Source organism: Pipistrellus hanaki (genome assembly GCF_964339955.1).
Source record: "Pipistrellus hanaki genome assembly, chromosome: 1".
Classification (NCBI taxonomy): Eukaryota; Metazoa; Chordata; class Mammalia; order Chiroptera; family Vespertilionidae; genus Pipistrellus; species Pipistrellus hanaki.
The window spans coordinates 126,077,667-126,096,531 of NC_140503.1; the positions used below are offsets into that span (position 1 = coordinate 126,077,667).

The window sequence follows — 18,865 nt, forward strand, 5'->3', positions numbered from 1 at the left end:
AAGTGGTCTTTGGACATGTAGCTGTGTACAATGCATTTTGACTAGGAAATGGGAAGACTTCGCCATATGGATGCTGGTAATGATATTCACTTCAGGCATATCCTCTGCAGAGCTCACTGTGATTTCTCATCTTTACTGGCTGCCTACCTTCAAGTGGAGAATTTCTTATAGTGACATTTCTTAAGAATCGCACTATCCCAGAGCAAAGAATCTCATTTTTTATCTTCTGAAGAAATTCTCTTTTCTTGCCAGCAAGTGTACTATTTGGACAGTGTTAAAGAAAATTTCATACTGACACTTCTCATAGAATTCTTAAAGAATTCAGGGGCCCCAAAACCAGTTTGGCTTAGTGGATAGAGCATCTGCCTGCAGACTGAAAGGTCCCAGGTTCAATTCCTGTCACAGTGTGTGTGTGTGTGTGTGAGGGGGGGGGGGGGGGTGCAGGAGGCAGCTGATGTTTTCTCTCTCATTGATGTTTCTAACTCACTATCCTTCTCCCTTCCTCTCTGTAAAAAATCAATAAAATACATTTTAAAAAAAAAAGAATTCAGGGGAACAACTATAATGGGGTGTTTTGTTTTGTTTTAAATAGGGGAAAGAGATTGTGCTCAACTCTGAATACAAGGAAAAGTGGGATTTATAGTCAAGGAGTAAGAAACAGTTCAGTCCATGGAAAACTACTAAGGGAATATATCAGATGGAAGAGATTATAGCTAAACTGACTTATTTATCAACTAGAGGCCCTGGGCATGAAATTCGTGCATAGGGGTGGGGGGGTGTTCCTCAGCCCAGCCTGCACCCTCTCCAATCTGGGTTCCCTCTCACAATCCAGGACTGCTGGCTCCCAACTGCTCACCTGCCTGCCTTCCTGATTTTCCCTAACCACTTCTGCCTGCCAGCCTGATCATCCCTAACCACTCCCATGCCAGCCTGATTGATGTCCAGCTGTACCCCTGCCAGCCTGTTTGCCCCCAACTTCCCTCCTTTGCTTGCCTGGTCACCCCTAACTTGTGGTGGCCATCTGTGTCCACATGGGGGCAGGATCTTTGACCCCATGGGGGCAGCCATCTTGTGTGTTGGAGTGATGGTCAATCTGCATATTACTCTTTTATTAGATAGGATAGAGGCATAGTGCACAGGTGGGGCCAACTGGTTTGCCTTGAAATGTGTCCGGGATCAAGGTGGGGGTTCCCTTGGGGTGTGGGGCAGCCTGAGCGAGAAGCCTGTGATGGTTGGCAGGCCAGGAACACCCCTAGTGACCCAAGCAGAGGCCCTGGTATCTGGAATTTATTTACCTTCTACAATTGAAACTTTGTAGCCTGGAGCAGAGCCAAGCCTCCTGCTCACTCCATAGCTGCCGCCATTTCTGTTTGGATTTGTTTACCTTCTATAATTGAAACTTTGTAGCCTTGAGTGGAGGTTGAGGCCAGCTAGGGCAGATGGAAAGCTTGGCTTCCACTGTTGCCTGGGAAACCCACACCTCCCTACTGCTCTCTATGGCTATAGCCATCTTGGTTGGATTTATTTGCATACTTGCTCTAATTGGCTGGTGGGTATGGCTTGTGGGCATGGCTTGTTGGTGTAACAGAGTGATGGTTAATTTGCATATTACTGTTTTATTATGTAGGATATTCTTGTCAAAATTGGACAGTGCAAAGATGGGAAAGTATAAAAGTTGGGCCCAGCTGAGGGGAGGGCTTAGAGGAACCCAGAGTTTGGTCAAAGAGATAATCATTGTCAATAGGAAGCTAAGTAAGTTCCAAGGCAAACAATGTATTTAGGTAAATTAGAAAAATATCTGAGCCAGAACTCAGACACCCATGTTTTGCGTATACTGTATTTGAAAATAACTAGATACCCTAGAGAAAAACAACATGCTTAAGATAAAACTGTAGAGAATAAAGGTTTCAAATTCATGTTTCAGAACTATCTATCTTTAATATTGGCATTTTAAGAAATTTGAAAACAATTAGATATGTAAATAACTCCATTTTCTATTTTGCTTGTTTTATAACTCACTAAGTATCAACCTGGGCTTTGTGAAATTGAGATTTAAATAATTTCCCTAGTGATATTTTACCACTTAAATTTTTTTTAATGAAACAGGAAATATACAAAGTCATTTGACTGTTAACTATGAGTTATTTTCTAGAGGTCTATATTCATATAGAACCTTTAATATCAATGAGTACCTTTTCAAAAATTATAGATAATAGCAATATATTTTTAAATTGTTCTTTTCATGTTATCTATCTATACTAATAAAAGGATAATATGCTATTTAGACCAAACAACTTCCAGACATCCTTCTGAACATCCTTTTGGGCAAAGCCATGGTGTCAGAGGCTGAGGCACAGGTGGGGCAATCAGGAAGGTAGGTAGAACAGTTAGTGGCAATCAGGCAGGCAGGCAGGAGAGCAGTTAGGAGCCAGAGGTCCCGGATTGTGAGAGGGATTCCCGATTGCTGGTTTAGGCCGAATCCCTGTGAAAATCTGGCCTAAACTGGCAGTTGGACATCCCCTGAGGGGTTCTGGATTGGAGAGGGTGCAGGCCAAACTGTGGTACCCCTCCCCCTGAGCATGAATTTCATGCATTAGGCCTCTAGTTAGACATAAACAAATAGTAGTGTATCTCACTCAGAAAACTATGGAGATATAAAGCTTTACTAATTTTGTCTGACTTGTTTATTTATTTATTTATTTATTTAGACTCGGGAAGTAACAGGGATGGATATGTAGGGCACTATGCTAAGTGAATAGTCAGAGAGAGAAGGATAAAAAAAACATATGGCCTCACTTATATGTAGAATCTTAAAAAACAAACAAACAACCGAACTCATAGATACAGAGAAAAGATTAGTAGTTGCCAGAGGTGGGGATTGGGGGTTTGGCAAAATGAGTATCAAAAGGTACAAACTTCCAGCTATAATATAAACAAGTCATGGGGATGTAATATACAGCATGGTGACTATAATTAATAATATAGTATTGCATATTTGAAAATTTCTAAGAGATTTGCTCTGGCCAATGTGATGCAGTTGGTTGGAGCAAGCTACAGGAGGCAACCAATTGATGTAGCTCTCTCACATCAATGTTTCTCTCTCTCTCCCTTCATACTGCTCTGGAATCAATAAAATGAAATGGGAAAAAAGCAAGTTAATAAGAGATTAGAGCTTAAAAGTCCTCGTCACAAGAAAAAATGTAATTATGGTAACAATGTTACCTAGACTTACTATAGTAATTATTTCATAATATATACAAATATCAAACCATTATATTGCATTTTTAAAACTAATATAATGTTATTTGTTAATTATACCTCAATTAAAAAATAAAAAGGGAAGAAAATCCAGTCATAGAGAAAATATTTACTATATATAGCTGACAAACGTCTTTATTCATAATATATAAATTTCTTCTACAAATTATGAGAAGACAAATATGATAAAAAGATTGAACAAATACTCCATGAAAGGACACTTCATAAAATGCCCATAGAACACTGAAAAAAAGCTAAATATAAATGGCTACATGTTCTATAATTCCATTTATATAAAACGAGAGGGCTGGTGAATGGATTCATGCACCAATGGGATCACTCCGCCTGGCCTGCAGGGATTGGACTGAAACTGGCTCTATGACATTCCTGGAGAGGTCCTGGATTGTGGGAAGAAAGTTCTTGGGTGATGAACCCCATAACTAGGGTCCCTACTCTCTGGTTCGTGAGAGAACCCAGCTGCCAAGTCACTGCAGCTTGGCAGCTCCTGCATTGAGTGTGTGTCCCTTGGTGGTCATTGCACAACACAGTTACTAGTTGGATGGTCTAATGGTTGGATGGTAGCTTAGGCTTTTATATGTATAGATATCCATAATAGATAAATTTGTAGAGACGGAAAATAGATTAGTGATTACCAAGGTCTGAGGGAAAGGAAGAATGAAAAGTGACTGCTGATGGTTATTAGGTTTCTTTTTGGGATGATGAAAATGTTTAATAGTGGTTATTATTGTAAAACTTTGTAAATATAATAAACCCACTGAATTTTATAAATCCACCATAAGATGATGAACTTTATGGTATTTAAATGATATTTATAAAAATATGCAAATAATCATGAAAGTTTAATTAAGAAAATGTCAGCAAGTTTTATAGGTTTGTATGGAAATCAATAACTTTATAGTTATCTTTAAGTTAGAGAAGATAAAGAAGAAAATATCCTATTCACATTCTTTTTTTTTTAAATGTATGCTATCTGTGTACATATTTTAACATTGCCCCCCCCCTTCCATACATACCCTCCCTCCCCAGAGTTTTGTGTCCATTGGTTGTACTTATATGCATGTATACCACATTCTTAAATGTAAATATGAAATACCATAGAAATAATCCTAAAAGATATATTTGTTACCAAGATGAAACCCCTACAAAAATTTTAGAGATTTGTAAGAAAAATTAAGTAAATGGAAAGACACTTTGTATCCCTAAATGGGAAGATTTGAGATATGAATTCTCTGCCTGCAAGAACACAAGCTTGAAGCTGAGCTCATCTGTATCCTGAACACTCATTGTAACACAGTGTTTCATGTGCATTGAAGTGCTGAGTAAATATTTGTTTAATGGATAAGCCAAATGATTGAACTTAGCAACAACAAAAAATCTTAATATTCATCTTTGAAAATAAAGAAAAGCTAAGAGCATTTGCGCAAAAATAAGAGCAAGAAAGCAAGATCACGATATTATAATGTATCATCATAAAGAAACGTTTAAGAGTAAATCAGGCCGAAACCGGTTTGGCTCAATGGATAGAGCGTTGGCTTGGGGACCCGGGTTCGATTCCGGTCAAGGGCATGTACCTTGGTTGCAGGCATATCCCCAGTAGGGGGTGTGCAAGAGGCAGCTGATCAATGACTCTCTCTCATCGATGTTTCTAACTCTCTCTCTCTCTCTCTCTCTCTCTCTCTCTCTCTCTCTCCCCGTTCCTCTCTGTACAAAATCAATAAAATATATTTTTAAAAAAAAGAGTAAATCAGTAAATTAAGAGGTCATGGTAGAGAGCCCAAAGCCAACTTTTATACCAGAAGATCTGACTATGTGATAAATAAAGCTTTTCAAAACAATGGGGTTAGAGAGCAGTGCCAATTCAATAATGAAGTATTAGAAAATTAGGTATATATCTATAAAAATCATTTACTGTCTCATCTCAATTTATAAGAATTTCAATAAATTATAAAGCTAAATTAAAAAATAAATAAAAGGGATAAATTATAGATTAATATTTAATTTATTTCAAGTTAAGAAATAGAAGATATCAAAGAGAAAATGTAGATTAATTTTGTTACGAAGAAGTTTAAATATATTTTTTATATTTAAAAACATATATATCAATATTTTAAACTTCTACATAACAAAAAAACACACAACAAAACATAAGTTAAGAGTCAAAACAAACTGGAAAAATATGGATGTAGTGTGTCTAATAGAAGTAGTGTGTCCAATGTAGTGTGTCCAATAGAAGTGTCCAATATGATGCTATTATATAGTAATGTATGCCCATATATGTAATTAAATTTTTTAATAATCATTTTAAAATAAGAAGTAGATGACATTAAATGTAGTGATATATTTTATTTAATCCACTTTATTTGAAATATACCCATTCTACCATGTAATTAATATGCAAAATTATTAATAAGATACTTTCTATTCTTGGTTTGGACTGAGTCTTCAAAATCTGATTTACATTTGACACTCAAAACACATCTCAATTCAGACAGGTGCTCAATGGCCACCTTATCAAATGGCTACCATATAGACTCTATATTATAGAGTATATAGAAATTAAAAAAAAGGCTAAAAATAATTCAAAGGAGAAGAAAGGCATTTGGGAAAAAAACAAAAAACCTACGTTTTTAAATTTTTTAATGTAACTAGTAATTAAAGCAGAACAAAATGAAGCACTGTGGCCCAATTTTGTATTAATTTAAATAGGGACAAAAATTAAGAATTATAATTGTCAATTTTTGAAATTTCCAGGCTCAAGTTCTGCTGAAAAGAGTGTAAGTTGGTACAGTCTACTAGAAATATTTGGTAATATGTATCAAGAACTTTTTCAAAACTAAGTTATCTTATTTTTACATTTCTAAAAAAAAATTTGAGTATGCACAGAGATTTATCTGGAAGAATATTCATTCTTAAAATACTGATGAATAGGTAGAGCAAACATATGCATAATCATGATGTATGTAGAATATGCTCTAGTTGTCAGCAAGAAGACATAATATGCAGCCTAGAAGGTGACCTGAAAGTGGAAGGTTTTGAGATGCTGTCAGTGGAAGTGGAGGATTTTGGAATGTGGTCGAGAGACAAACACAAAAAGAATATATCCAGCTCTTGTCTAGTCACAAGCAAAGAATGTTATGAAGCTGTGTCCCTTTTTTTACATTATTGTCACAAATTAAAATTTTAAGCATTATATGCTCATCAGCATAGATTTATATTTGTTGCTTTATATAGTTGTGTTTTAAATCTTATAAGAACAACCCAAAGTACATTAGTACTAACTTTTATATTTACTACTAGTTACCGTTGTTGCAGAATTTACCAGGTAACTGGAAAACACATAAGGGATACTCAGAAGATTTAGGAAAAACCCTTTATTGCAGATGCATTAGTGCGGTGACTCAGGGGAGTCATTTTTCCCAAAGCCTGAGCACAGACTGTGGTGGTGCTCTCCCATTTATCCCCTTGGTTTCTTTGTCTCCCAAATATGGACAGGCTTCTGGGTATTTTGTGGGCTTTGCAGTCCCTCTGACAGTCATAAGGGGGGTGGGGGGGGGGCGGGGAGGGAGATTATGGCCAACCCACACTAGCTGGCTCTAGCTGTTAATCTTTTGTGCAGGCTTTTTATGGCCCCTGCAGATAAACAAGTTCTTCAATACTAGCTAGGACACAGGTGGGAAGGGGGACTGGAGCTAGCAAGCATATGCATTGGAATGCAGATGGAGTGGGAAGTCTCAGGCTGCCTTCACACACCTTTACCAATGTTCTTTTTTTTCCCTTTCTTTCTTTCTTTCATGTGCCCTTGAATTACTGTCTAATGTCCTTTCATTTTAGCCTGAAGGAATCCTTTTAGCATTTTTTTGTAGGGCAAGTCTACAATGACAAACTATTTCAACTTTGTTTATCTAGGATTCTTTTAATTTCTCCTTCATTTTTGAAACAGAATTTTGTCAGATATAGATTCTTTATCAGCAGTTCTTTTTATGCTTTCAGTGTTTTAAATATGTCATCCACTGCCTTCTGGTTTCCATGGTTTCTTATGATAGATTAGTTCTTTAAAAAAAAACAAAAACTTATGAATTGTTTATTTCTGGAATTTTCCACTTAATATTTAGTTATCACTATTACTGACAATGTCTTATACATGCTAGGTGACTCTTCTGTGGTTGCTTTTAAGATTTTTTCTTTGTCTTTAGCTCTCAATGGTATGATTATAATGTGTCTTATAATCACTTCAAGTTTATCCTGCTTTGAGTTACTTGAAGCTACTTGGTGATAGATTAATTAGAGAAGGTAGACCGGAGACTGAGTGGCAGGACACAGGCTTTATTGGAGGGAAGGGTACCCCTGCCGGCTGCTTCCACGGAGAGGTGTGGAAGAGAGCGAGCCAGGGGCTTACAAGCACCTTTAAGGATAGAGGGCGGGGCTTAGGGCACTCAGCACAGGCTGATTGATTAGGGACCTAGGGTCTTAGGAATGGGGGCTTAGGGTATTTGGCAGGTGTTGATTGATGGTTCAGAGCTCAGGAATGTCTGGCCGCATGTGGGGTTTATGTCTGTCCATCACCTGAGGGAAGGAAGGACCTATCACTTGGTTGTATAGATTCATGCATGTCTTCAAATTCTGAATGTTCCAGCCATTATTTTCTGTGGTATTTTTTTTCTCCTATCTTTCTTGAACTCCCATCATGTGTATCTCAATATTCTTAGTAGTTTATCACAGGTCCTTTAGGCTTTGTTCATTTTATTTTCTTTTTTGCTTTTCATATTGGATAATCTAAATTGGCCTATCTTTAAGTTCACTATTTTTTTTTTTTTTCTTCTGCCTAGTCAAATCTCCTATTGAATCCCTTTAATGAATTTTTTACTTTAGTCATTGTACTTTTCACTTACAGAATTTCTGGGGTGTTTTGGTGTTCATTTGTTTTTAATAATTTCTAATTTTCAAGTATCCTCTACTTGTAAATATTTGAAAATAAATAGAATACCATTATTCTCTTGGTATACTTTAGTTTTTTGTGCATGACTTTTTATTTATTTATTTAGCTCTTTGAGCATCTTTAAGACAGTTGATTTAAAATACTTGTCTAGTAACAACGAATATTACTCTACCCAGCAAAGCTATCATTTAGAATTGAAGATCAGATAAAGAGATTCAGAGATAAGGAAAATAAAAGTTTATTAACACAAAACCAGTATTACAAGAAATGTTGAAGAGTGTTCTTTAAGAAGAGGAAGAAGAAGAAAAAAAAGATTAAAAAATGTTAACAATAAGATGGCAATAAATATATATATATATCAACAATTGAATCTAAAAGTCCAAATAAACAAATAAGGAATCTAATGGACAAAATAAATTGATGAATAAAATAGAACCAGTGGCATGGAAACATGTAAAAAACTAAGAAATCTTCAAGGGAAATGGGAGAGGGAGGACAGAGAGGTTAACGAAAGAATTTATATGCATATATGCATTAACTATGGACACAGATAATAGGGTGGTGAAGTCCTGGGGCAGGAACAGGTGGAGGGGGGCAGTAGGGGAAAAGGGGGACATCCATAATACTCTCAACAATAAAGATTAAAAAATAAAATAAATAAATAAACTACAAATCTTTGTCTAGTAAGTATAGTGCTTGGGCTTCCTCAGACATATTCCTATTAATTTCTATTTTTCATGTGTATGAGCCATAAATATTTTTTGCATGTCTAACTTAAAACAAACGAAAAATGGGACATATTATAATGTGGTAAATCTGGAATTATACGCTCCAACTTCCCCAGGAGTTGTTTGTTGTGCCTGCTGTTGTTTGATGACTTTTCTGAACTAATTCTGTAATATCTGTATTATTTATTATGCATAGTCACTGAAGTCTCTGTTCTGTTTACTTAGTGCTTAGCTAATGATTCAAACTAGGTTTTCTTAAAGCCTGGAACAAAAATAATTTAAAATTTTCTTTCTTTGCACATGGATTGTGCGTAAATATATGTGTGTGTTAGGGCATGACTTCATCAATCAACCAAGCACTTTACAACTTTGCCTTAGGCTTTACTTTATGCTTGTGCAGAGCCTCGGGTCAGTAAGAAATGAGTGCTTGGGGCCTTCTTAGATCTTTTCTGAGTGTTTTCCAACATTCTAGTTATCCAAGATATATGGGATCTTTTCAAAGCCCTTATTTCCCAATACATCTCACTGCCCAGATTTTCTATCTTTTTTTTTTTTTTTTTTTTTTTTTTTTTTTTTTTTAAGGCTTTTGTTTGTCCCAACCATTATACTTTGCCCCAGGTGGTTCAACTATTCCATTTGCCTTTACATTTTTTTAGACAAATGACCCCCAGGTAGTTAACCTCATCTCTGGGAGAGTTTCTAGATGGATAAAATAAAGGCAGGCCTTTTGAACTAGTAGGGAGCCAGTAGAGAGGTCAAAAGGAACAAATACAATACAATTCTTGGAGAGTAAGGTCCATTATGTTTTCTAGTACTCGGTACCTGTACTGAGAATGTGAGATGTTATCTTCAAGACCACCACTGAATTGGGGAGTGGGAAATAGGACGAGTGTATGTTAAAATGCCATAAATCTCTGTTATTCAGATTCAGCTATTTTTCTCTTGGTTAACTATCTTGCAGGGTTAAGCATAAAATATATAAGCTTTTAATTAGTTTTTACGGTCCAAAAAAGTTGATTCTAGTAGTTTTTGCTAGTTTATTTATTGCTTTTAAAGATGAACAAACTTTTGGAGATTTCTATGCCAACATTTTTGCTGACACCACTCCCTAAGAACTAGCTAATAGAAGTTCTATTTTGGAAAGATATAATTGAACTTTCTCAACTGAGAGAGAAAGATAAGAGCTTTGTAGTGGTTCTGCTACTCACTAACTCTGACTTTGGACAAATGACTTCCCTCATGGGACTCACATTTCTCTTCTATACATTAATGGGATCAGAAAGATAATCCCCAAAGTGTCTTCTAGTTCTAATCATAGAACATTTGACTTGTGACAGTCTTTTTTTTTTTTTTAATTTATCCTTATTGTTGAAATTTTAACAGATGTCCACTTCATGTTTTTTTCCTCAATGACGCCTTTATCCCACACTGACTTGCAACAATCTTCTAACCCTCCTTGCTTTTTTGCTTTTTTCATCATTCCTTCTTATTCAATTTACCTACAATCAGGGAAAAGAAAGATCAATGTGAATATGAGACCTCCAGCAGGTAACTTAAATTGACAAAAATACCAATATTGAAGAATCTGAGTTGTGAGTTTTTTTTCTTATAATAGCAATAATTTAATACACTAACAATAATTTTGCTTTTTAAACTTACTATGTCTTTGACATCTTTCCATGTCAGTGCACAATTTATATCATTCTTTTAGAAGTTATATAAGTATTTGATTTTTACATATGTATTATCATTTAAATCAGACTTCCCCCCAAATATACATATCTTATCTAATAAAAGAGTAATATGCAAATTAACCATCACTCCAGTATACCCACAAGCCATGCCCACCAGCCACACCCACCAGCCAATCAGGAGTGAATATGAAAATAAACTCAAACAAGATGGTTACAGCCACAGAGAGCAGGAGGGAGGCTTGGGTTTCCCCAGTGATGGAGGAAACCAAGCTTTCCACAAACCTTGGCTGGCCCAGGTCTCCACATAAGGCTACAAAGTTTCAATTATAGAAGATACATAAATCCCAACAGAAATGGCTGCCTTAATGGAGCAAACAGGAGGCTTGGCTCTGCTCCAGGCTACAAAATGTCAATTATAGAAGATAAATAAACCCCAGATACCAGGGCCTCTGCTTGGGTCACCAGGGGGCCAGCCTGCAAACCACTACAGGCCCCTCACCCAAGTCACCTCACACCCCAAGGGAGCCCCCACCCTCACCTGGGACATCCTTCAGGACAAACAAGCCGGCCCCCATCTGTGCACCACGCCTCTATCTATCTAATAAAACAGTAATATGCAGATTGAACATCACTCCAATACACAAGATGGTTGCCCCCATGTGGACATAAGATGGCTGTTACAAGATGTCCAGCAGGGGAGGACAGTTAGGAGGAATCAGGCCTGCAAGGGAAGGCAGTTGTGGGTAATCAAGACTGCAGTGGAGGGCAGTTAGAGGTGACCAAGCCAGCAGAGGAGGGAAGTTGGGGGCGACCAGGCCTGCAGGGGAGGGCAGCTAGGGGTGACCAGGCCTGTAGGGGAGGGCAGTTAGGGGCAAACAGGCTGGCAGGAGAGCAGTTAGGCATCAATCAGGCTTGCAGGGGAGTAATTAGGGGGTGAGCAGGCTGGCAGACAGAAGCGGTTAGGGGCAATCAGGAAGGCAGGCAGGCGAGTATTTGGAAACCAGCAGTCCTGGATTGTGAGAGGGATGTCCAATTGCCCGTTTAGGCCTGATCCTTGGCCTAAATGGGCAGTCAGACATCCCTCAAGGGGTCCCAGATTGGAGAGGGTGCAGGCTAGGCTGAGGGACACACCCCAACCAGTGCATGAATTTCATGCATCGGGCCTCTCGAGTGTGTGTGTGTGTGTGTGTGTGTGTGTGTGTGTGTACTGAACTTCATATCTGATAAATGTCAAATTGATTTCTGCCTAGGCGACACCAATTCTTTTTAATATATATCCAACCTATCCAGTGACCAAGAAATAGCTTTAGTTTACTTCAGAAAATGCAATTTTGAGAAATGGATGAAATACTTAATAAATGAGGACCTTTGAAAGCAAACTGATTCCAGCTTTTTTTGTGTGTAGTTCACTCTCATGGTTCTTTTGTGCGGAACTGAGTTTCATCACAAGCATTGATTCTCTAAAATTTCTATGAAGGCAGTAAAATTAATAGAAATTTCATTCTAATAGAGAACTTTAGAATTATTCCAATTAAATTAATAGGACAGGACATGTGTGGCTTGAAGATGTATATGTGCATTTCTTTTTAGTAAACAAAAGAAATACAATATCACAAACAAATGCAAATATTATGAAAATCAAAACTATCTATTACTCGAGGCTTTAAATTTTGGTGTCAGCATAATAAAAACTCAAAAATGTATCTGATAGGTTAGAGCAGTTAGGCCATTGGAAAGGCACCTGCACAGATCTTAGACCTGGTGGGAAAAACTGTTTAGGGTAGCAGTTCTCAAGCTGTAGCCTTCTTCAGAATTGACCTAACAGATTTGTTAAAATAAAATTTCTGAGCCCTACTCCTGCAAAGTTTCTGAATCAGTGAGTAAGGCTTGGATCCAAAAATTTGCCTTTCTAACAAGTTTCCCAGTGATGTTGATACTACTGGTTTGGTAACCACTGACCTAGGGCCGTGGTCAGTAAACTGCAGCTCGCAAGCCACATGTGGCTCTTTGGCCCCTTGAGTGTGGCTTTTTCACGAAATACCATGGCCTGGGCAAATCTATTTTGAAGAAGTGGCGTTAGAAGAAGTTTAAGTTTAAAAAATTTGGTTCTCAAAAGAAATTTCAATCGTTGTACTGTTGAAATTTGGCTCTGTTGACTAATGAGTTTGCTGACCACTGGCCTAGAGCAAGCAACATCTAAACTGAGTCATGAAGGAATAGGTAGGAATTAGCTATAATTAGATGTTGTATGTGAGGAGAATGGTAATGAGGAAAGCTGGAGACAAAGGTTCAGAGAGAGGACACTGTGTGTCATCCAGAGGAACTGGCAGGACCTTAGAAGAGGAGAGTGATTAGAGATGGGGCTGCTGAGGCCGTGGGAACCAACTTTTAAGGACCTTTTACGATTTCAAGGAGCTAGGGTTTGAGTGGAGAGCCACTGAAGGACTGTAAGCAGGAGCAACATAATTTAAGAAGATCATTGTGACCTCACTGAAGAATATGGATTGAAGGTGGATGAGACTAATAAGCTGATTATTCAGGAAGCTACTACAGGAGCAGATTGATGGCTAGGGTCTGTGGCAGTGGCAGTTAAGATGGAACAAAACAGAAGGGTTTGAGATATTTAAGAGGTAAAAATTAAATTCTTCATTATTCTTTGAATATCTGAAATATGGAAGAGGGATATATATCAATGTTCATTCTGAGATTTCTGCTTTGAGCAATTAGATAGTACCGGTCATTGAGACAGGTAACACTAGAGCAAAATGGGTTAGAGGAGGTACGAGGGGAGAGAGGGATGATTTTATTTTGGGACCTGTTGATTTTCAGTACGTATACAGATTTTGGATGTGGGAGAGTGATCTAACTTGAAGATACTGACCAGCGTATAGATAAATGAAATGGGAGTAGATGAGATTTCCAGGGTACAATGGGTAGAGCAAGAATAGAAGGTGGCTACATTCAGATCATTGAGGTACACTGCCATTTAAGGGGAAGACTGGGAAAAAGGAATCTGCAATAGAGACTTAAACTGTCAGAAGGATAGGAAGAATATCAAGAATCTTCTAGAAAATAACTATCTTTACTGGATGTATTATATTAATTCAGAAAGAGCTACCAAAGTCTATATGTAAAGAGAAATAGCATACTGCATCTAGACTATTTAAGGTACATTTGTCTCATTTCTATATTGATAATGATGTTTTTTCTGAAGAATTTATATGAACACTTCACAAAAAATGTTGAAAGAATGAGATGGAATAAGGAATAGAAAAGTTTGGAAAATGAATTTATTTTTGCTTTAAAGGAATTGATTATAGATACCCTCATAGTATCAGAAATCACTCATAGTGGTTATTCAAGTAAATTTTATAATACAAAATATCAGAATGAGAGTGGGAGTTAAAATCAGCTAAGAATATTCTGGAAGTTAAATTAAAATAAGTTTATAGAAGGTTAGGTTTTGTCTTCACACAATCTTTAGAGATGGAACAGTTCTTAGATACTACCTAATTCATCTCAATCCTGACTATTTATTTGATATATATATATGAAAACAACCCAAAATTTCAAAAATCACATTTCTTTTAGGCCATCCAAATCCCCTTACTTAATGCTGTTATCTTATTTAATTACCCTAGTATTTTAAATATCCCATTATTGTTTTCATACTTATTTCATTTTTATTTTGGGTAATGTGATCAGAAAGCTATAGAGGGGCATCATATAAAATTATTTTCAAAAAATACCTTATAATGTTTTATAGTAAAAATATAACTGGTACAGTAAAAATATTATAAAATAACAAGATATTATAAAATCCAACTACTCAAGTTCAGGATTGTTTTTTGATCCCTCAGAAACCCTGTTTGAGCAATGTTGCCTTTCTACTGATCTTTCTATACTCCAGATAATATTTCTTAAAATATTAAGGCTTATTCAAAAAGAATTTCATTCTAGACAAATCTATTTAATCACTGTTCCTTAATGTAGGATATTTTTTCTGCTATTGAAAGATAAAGTAAAATGAAACTGAGTGAAAATAAAAGTAATATTGTTTCTAGTTTTCTACTCTGCCTCAGTATATTTTGATGGGTTCAAACTTTACTGAGAAAAATAACATATTTTAGAATTGTACTCATTTTTAGTTTTCCCTTAACATTTTGATATCTTGCTTTTCTAGGGTTTTGAAAGTGTTTCTTTCAAGAACAGCCCAACGGATTCCATATATGACTGGTGGACGGGTTATGAGAATGCTGGCGGTAATACTCCTGGTAGTATTTTGGTTTCTTATTGGCTGGACTTCATCTGTTTGCCAGAAATTGGAGAGGCAGATTTCACTTATTGGCCAAGGGCAAACATCTGATCACCTCATCTTCAATATGTGCCTCACTGAGCGCTGGGATTACATGACAGCAATTGGTATGTGGTCTCTTCTTTTGTGTGATCATCTTGTCCTTTTTTCTAGTAGCATTGAAATAGAGTTCTTTAGAAACCTCATGAAACCCTTTCACAAAACCTAAAGGAATTTTACCTAATATGATTTTGGTAAAACAATATTATGAAAAGGACAATAATCATAAATGGAATGAAAATGTTTTCTGAATGTTTCTATTCTTTTTCAAAAGTATGTATGGTAGCTTTGTTGTGAAAACATAGTCAAGTAAATCAGGAAAGAGGTATGCAGTTAATAAAGGCAACTTTTTTGCATAGAAGATTCTGCTTTCCATCTTATCAATGTGTTCCTATTTGATTAACAGTAGCCATTCTCTTGAGTTATTTCTTTGGTTGGGAGAAAAAAAATAAAACACACTGGTATTTTTTTTTTTTTTTTTGTATAGTTTTGTCCTATGATATATCAAAGTTGGTATCAAGGGTACACTTTGTGAAGAGGTTTTTCTCTGCAAAGTCTCTAGCAAATCTATCTTTCCTCTGAATATAATTTATTAGAAAATATCTGGATGTCCAGTATTACACAAAAACAAAGCCAGGATATGTGGAGGTAGCAAGAGTTATTTGAATGAGAAACTGGAAATCTTGGGAAAATAACATAATGGCTTGTGCCAAAAACATAGATTATTTTTCTGACATCTGTTTTTTGAAAAATCCATAGAATTTTTGGTTAATATTACCTTTTAATCTAATAGTGAAATAGTATTTCAATAAAGGAAAACAGAGTTTGGACCAGAACACAGGATTCTTTATAAAAGAGAAGTTCTTTGACCCATGGGTGATATTCAGATTATTGTAAGGAAGTGAGAGAACATTCCCGTTGATAGGAATAGTGGTAGGGGTAGTTGAGAAGTATATGAAACATGAAGAAAATGCCTATCTAAAGAATATGATTATGTTGGAATACATTGTGAATAATAATGGATGATTAAGTTTGTTTTGAGTCTTGGAAAACCTGTAATAGGAATTTAGAGAACCAGGAAAATGAGGTGATAAATTAGGAAGTTCAAACTAGAATGCTTTTGAAAATATATATTTTTAAATAAAATGTACCATATTTGGGGATTTTGGAGTTAGGATCATTAGAATGGAGGAAGGCTTAGAGCAATGATTCTCAAAGTTTTGTCTAAAAACCAGCAGCAACCACATCATCACCTGGGAATTTGCTAGAAATGCAAATTCTTGGGCCAGTGTCCAGATTTCCTCATTAAGACACTCTGGGTCCAACCCTCTCTGGTTTGGTCCTGGGAAACCTACAGTGATACACAGCTGATGACTGCTATTATGGCAAGGCATCATCAGTGTCTTCCATCTCTGGACTGCTTCTCTTCTGTCTTCATTATTGGAGTAGTCCTGTCAAACCAGAGAGGTTTAGACCTGCATTCCACCATTTGCCCACCATCCAGAACTGAAATATCATTGCTGACATGTACACATAAGGAACTGTTTGACATTGAAATTGGGTCTCAAAAGAACTGGTAGCCTAGAAAGAAACTCTCTACAGACTGATTCATATGCCTTTCAGCATAACGATTATTGCTTGTCTCATTTTTATTCTTATAAGTATATTTCCAGTAGGACATGATCTCACTCATCTAGGGGAAATGGTGAACAATGTAGACTGATGAACAAGAACAGACCCAAAGATAAGGAGCCATGGGTCTGTCTGTTGGACCTCAAAGGGAGGGTGGGGAGAAATGGGAGAAATCAACCAAAGGACTTATGTGCATACATATGAGTCTAACCAGTTGTCAAGGACAATGGGGGAGTGGGAACATTAGTAGGGGAGGTGGGGGATTGGAATGGAGGATTGAGGACAAATATGTGATACCTTAATCAATAAAGAAATTTAAAAAATAATAAAATAAAATGTGAAAACCTAAAAAAAAAATAAAAAATAAAAATAAAAAGACACTTTGGGGTAGTGGATCCTAACAATGAGTATAGCAGGTCCTCCAGGTGATTTTGATGTTACTCTAAAGTATAGAACTACTAACCCAGAAGAAGTAATCAGATTAACTCAATAGAACATAAGGGTCACTTACTTTATTTGTGCTCTCAGCATTTCATAATAATCTTTCTTGTTCCCTTATCAACCACTAGGACAGTCTTCAGAATGATTATTTCTTTTTTTAAAAAAAATATATTTTATTGAATTTTTAGAGAGTTAGAAACATCGATGAGAGAGAGAGAGAGAGACATCAATCAGCTGCCTCTTGCACACCCCCTACTGGGGATGTGCCCGCAACCAAGGTACATGCCCTTGATGGGAACTGAACCCGGGACCTTTCAGTCCGCAGGCTGATGCTCCATCCACTGAGCCAAACCGGTTTCAGCCAGAATGATTATTTCAAGTCTTGTGTTGTGTCCTGTTTTCATACATCCAGATAGGAGAATCTTTTAGTTCTTGACTACATATCTATAAATCTTCTGGTATTCCTACCCAGGCTTATTTTTTTCTCCCTCATATTATCTAAGCTAGCTCCTGTGCCATATGCATCCAACATTGACACACACACCCCTCCGCAAATCCAGTGACGTCTCTCATTTTAAATGACTCTTCTGTCACCTGAAACTCCCCTACCTCCAAAGTCACTTATTGAAGAATTCCATCTGACCACAACTTTCTCTCTTAGCTTATTTACCTACTCCCTCTACAACAACTCTTTAGTGTCAGGAGCTATTTTTATTGCACTTTACTGCCATTAAATTCTGCCTTCCTCCAGAGAGAAAGATTACCAGGTACCAATTTTTTTTCCACTATTCAAGAGGAAATATAAAAAAGTATGTATTTTTCAATATTTCTGGATAATGCCAGGGAAAGGGAACATAGAGAGCAAGAAGGATTCTGAACTCACTTTCCTGGAGACGCTGAGGCAAATAGTATAAGAGAGGGTGACAATCCATAGTTTGAGTGGGCCACAGGGGATACAATTTCTTGGACAATAATGAGGTCTCAGTTAAGATAAGGGGGCAGAGAGAAGCTAAGAGAAGAGATTGATTATGATGGGAAGATCATGGCTTTAGAAATAAGATGTAAGTAGCAAGACTTGTGAAACAGAATTAATTGCAGTAATACTCCCAAAGGTGTGTAATATTAGCATATATTAGAAAATAAAAGACTAGTAATACAGTACAGAGAACAAAAGGTGAGAGGAATTTAAATGTTTGGGATGGTGTTTTTGTTCTCTCCTAGTCATTGTTTCTGTCCTATAAATTACAGCAGCAACACCTTAGTTTCAATATGTTTTACCTGCAGTGATAAAATTCTCTAAAAAAAAAAAAATCAAGACATGATTTATCTAGCCATCTATGTGGTGCTTGCCAGAGGAGCAGGTGGAGAGGTAGAAAGAGTGACAGAGGGCTAAATGATAAGAGAATGAGAGTTGACTTGGCATAGTAAACATACAATATAATATGCAGATGATGTATTGTGTAATTGTATACTTGAAACATAATTTATTAACCAACTAGAGGCCTGGTGCACAAAATTTGTGCACAAAATTCATGCACGGGGGTGGGGTTACCTCAGCCCAACTTGCACCCTCTCAAATCTGGGACATCCCTCTCATAATCCGAGACTGCTGGCTCCTAGCCACTCGCCTGCCTGGCTGCCTGATTGCCCCTAACCACTCTGCCTGATAGCCCCCTAACTACTCCCCTGCCAGCCTGATTGACACCTAACTGCTTCCCTGCCAGCCTGATCACCCCAAACTGCTCCCTCCTGCAGGCCTGGTCACCTGAAACTGCCCTCCCCTACTGGCCATCTTGTGAAA

General features: G+C 36.9%; 1 protein-coding gene across 1 annotated transcript in view; it reads left to right on the top strand.

The window, feature by feature from the left end:
- GPR158 (G protein-coupled receptor 158) overlaps positions 1–18,865 on the top strand; it is a 334,424-nt gene that overhangs the window by 292,825 nt on the left and 22,734 nt on the right. The window contains exon 7 of the mRNA XM_084867984.1: positions 14,821–15,059. Within this exon, the coding sequence (XP_084724110.1) occupies positions 14,821–15,059 (239 nt within the window). The remainder of the gene's footprint in view (positions 1–14,820; positions 15,060–18,865) is intronic.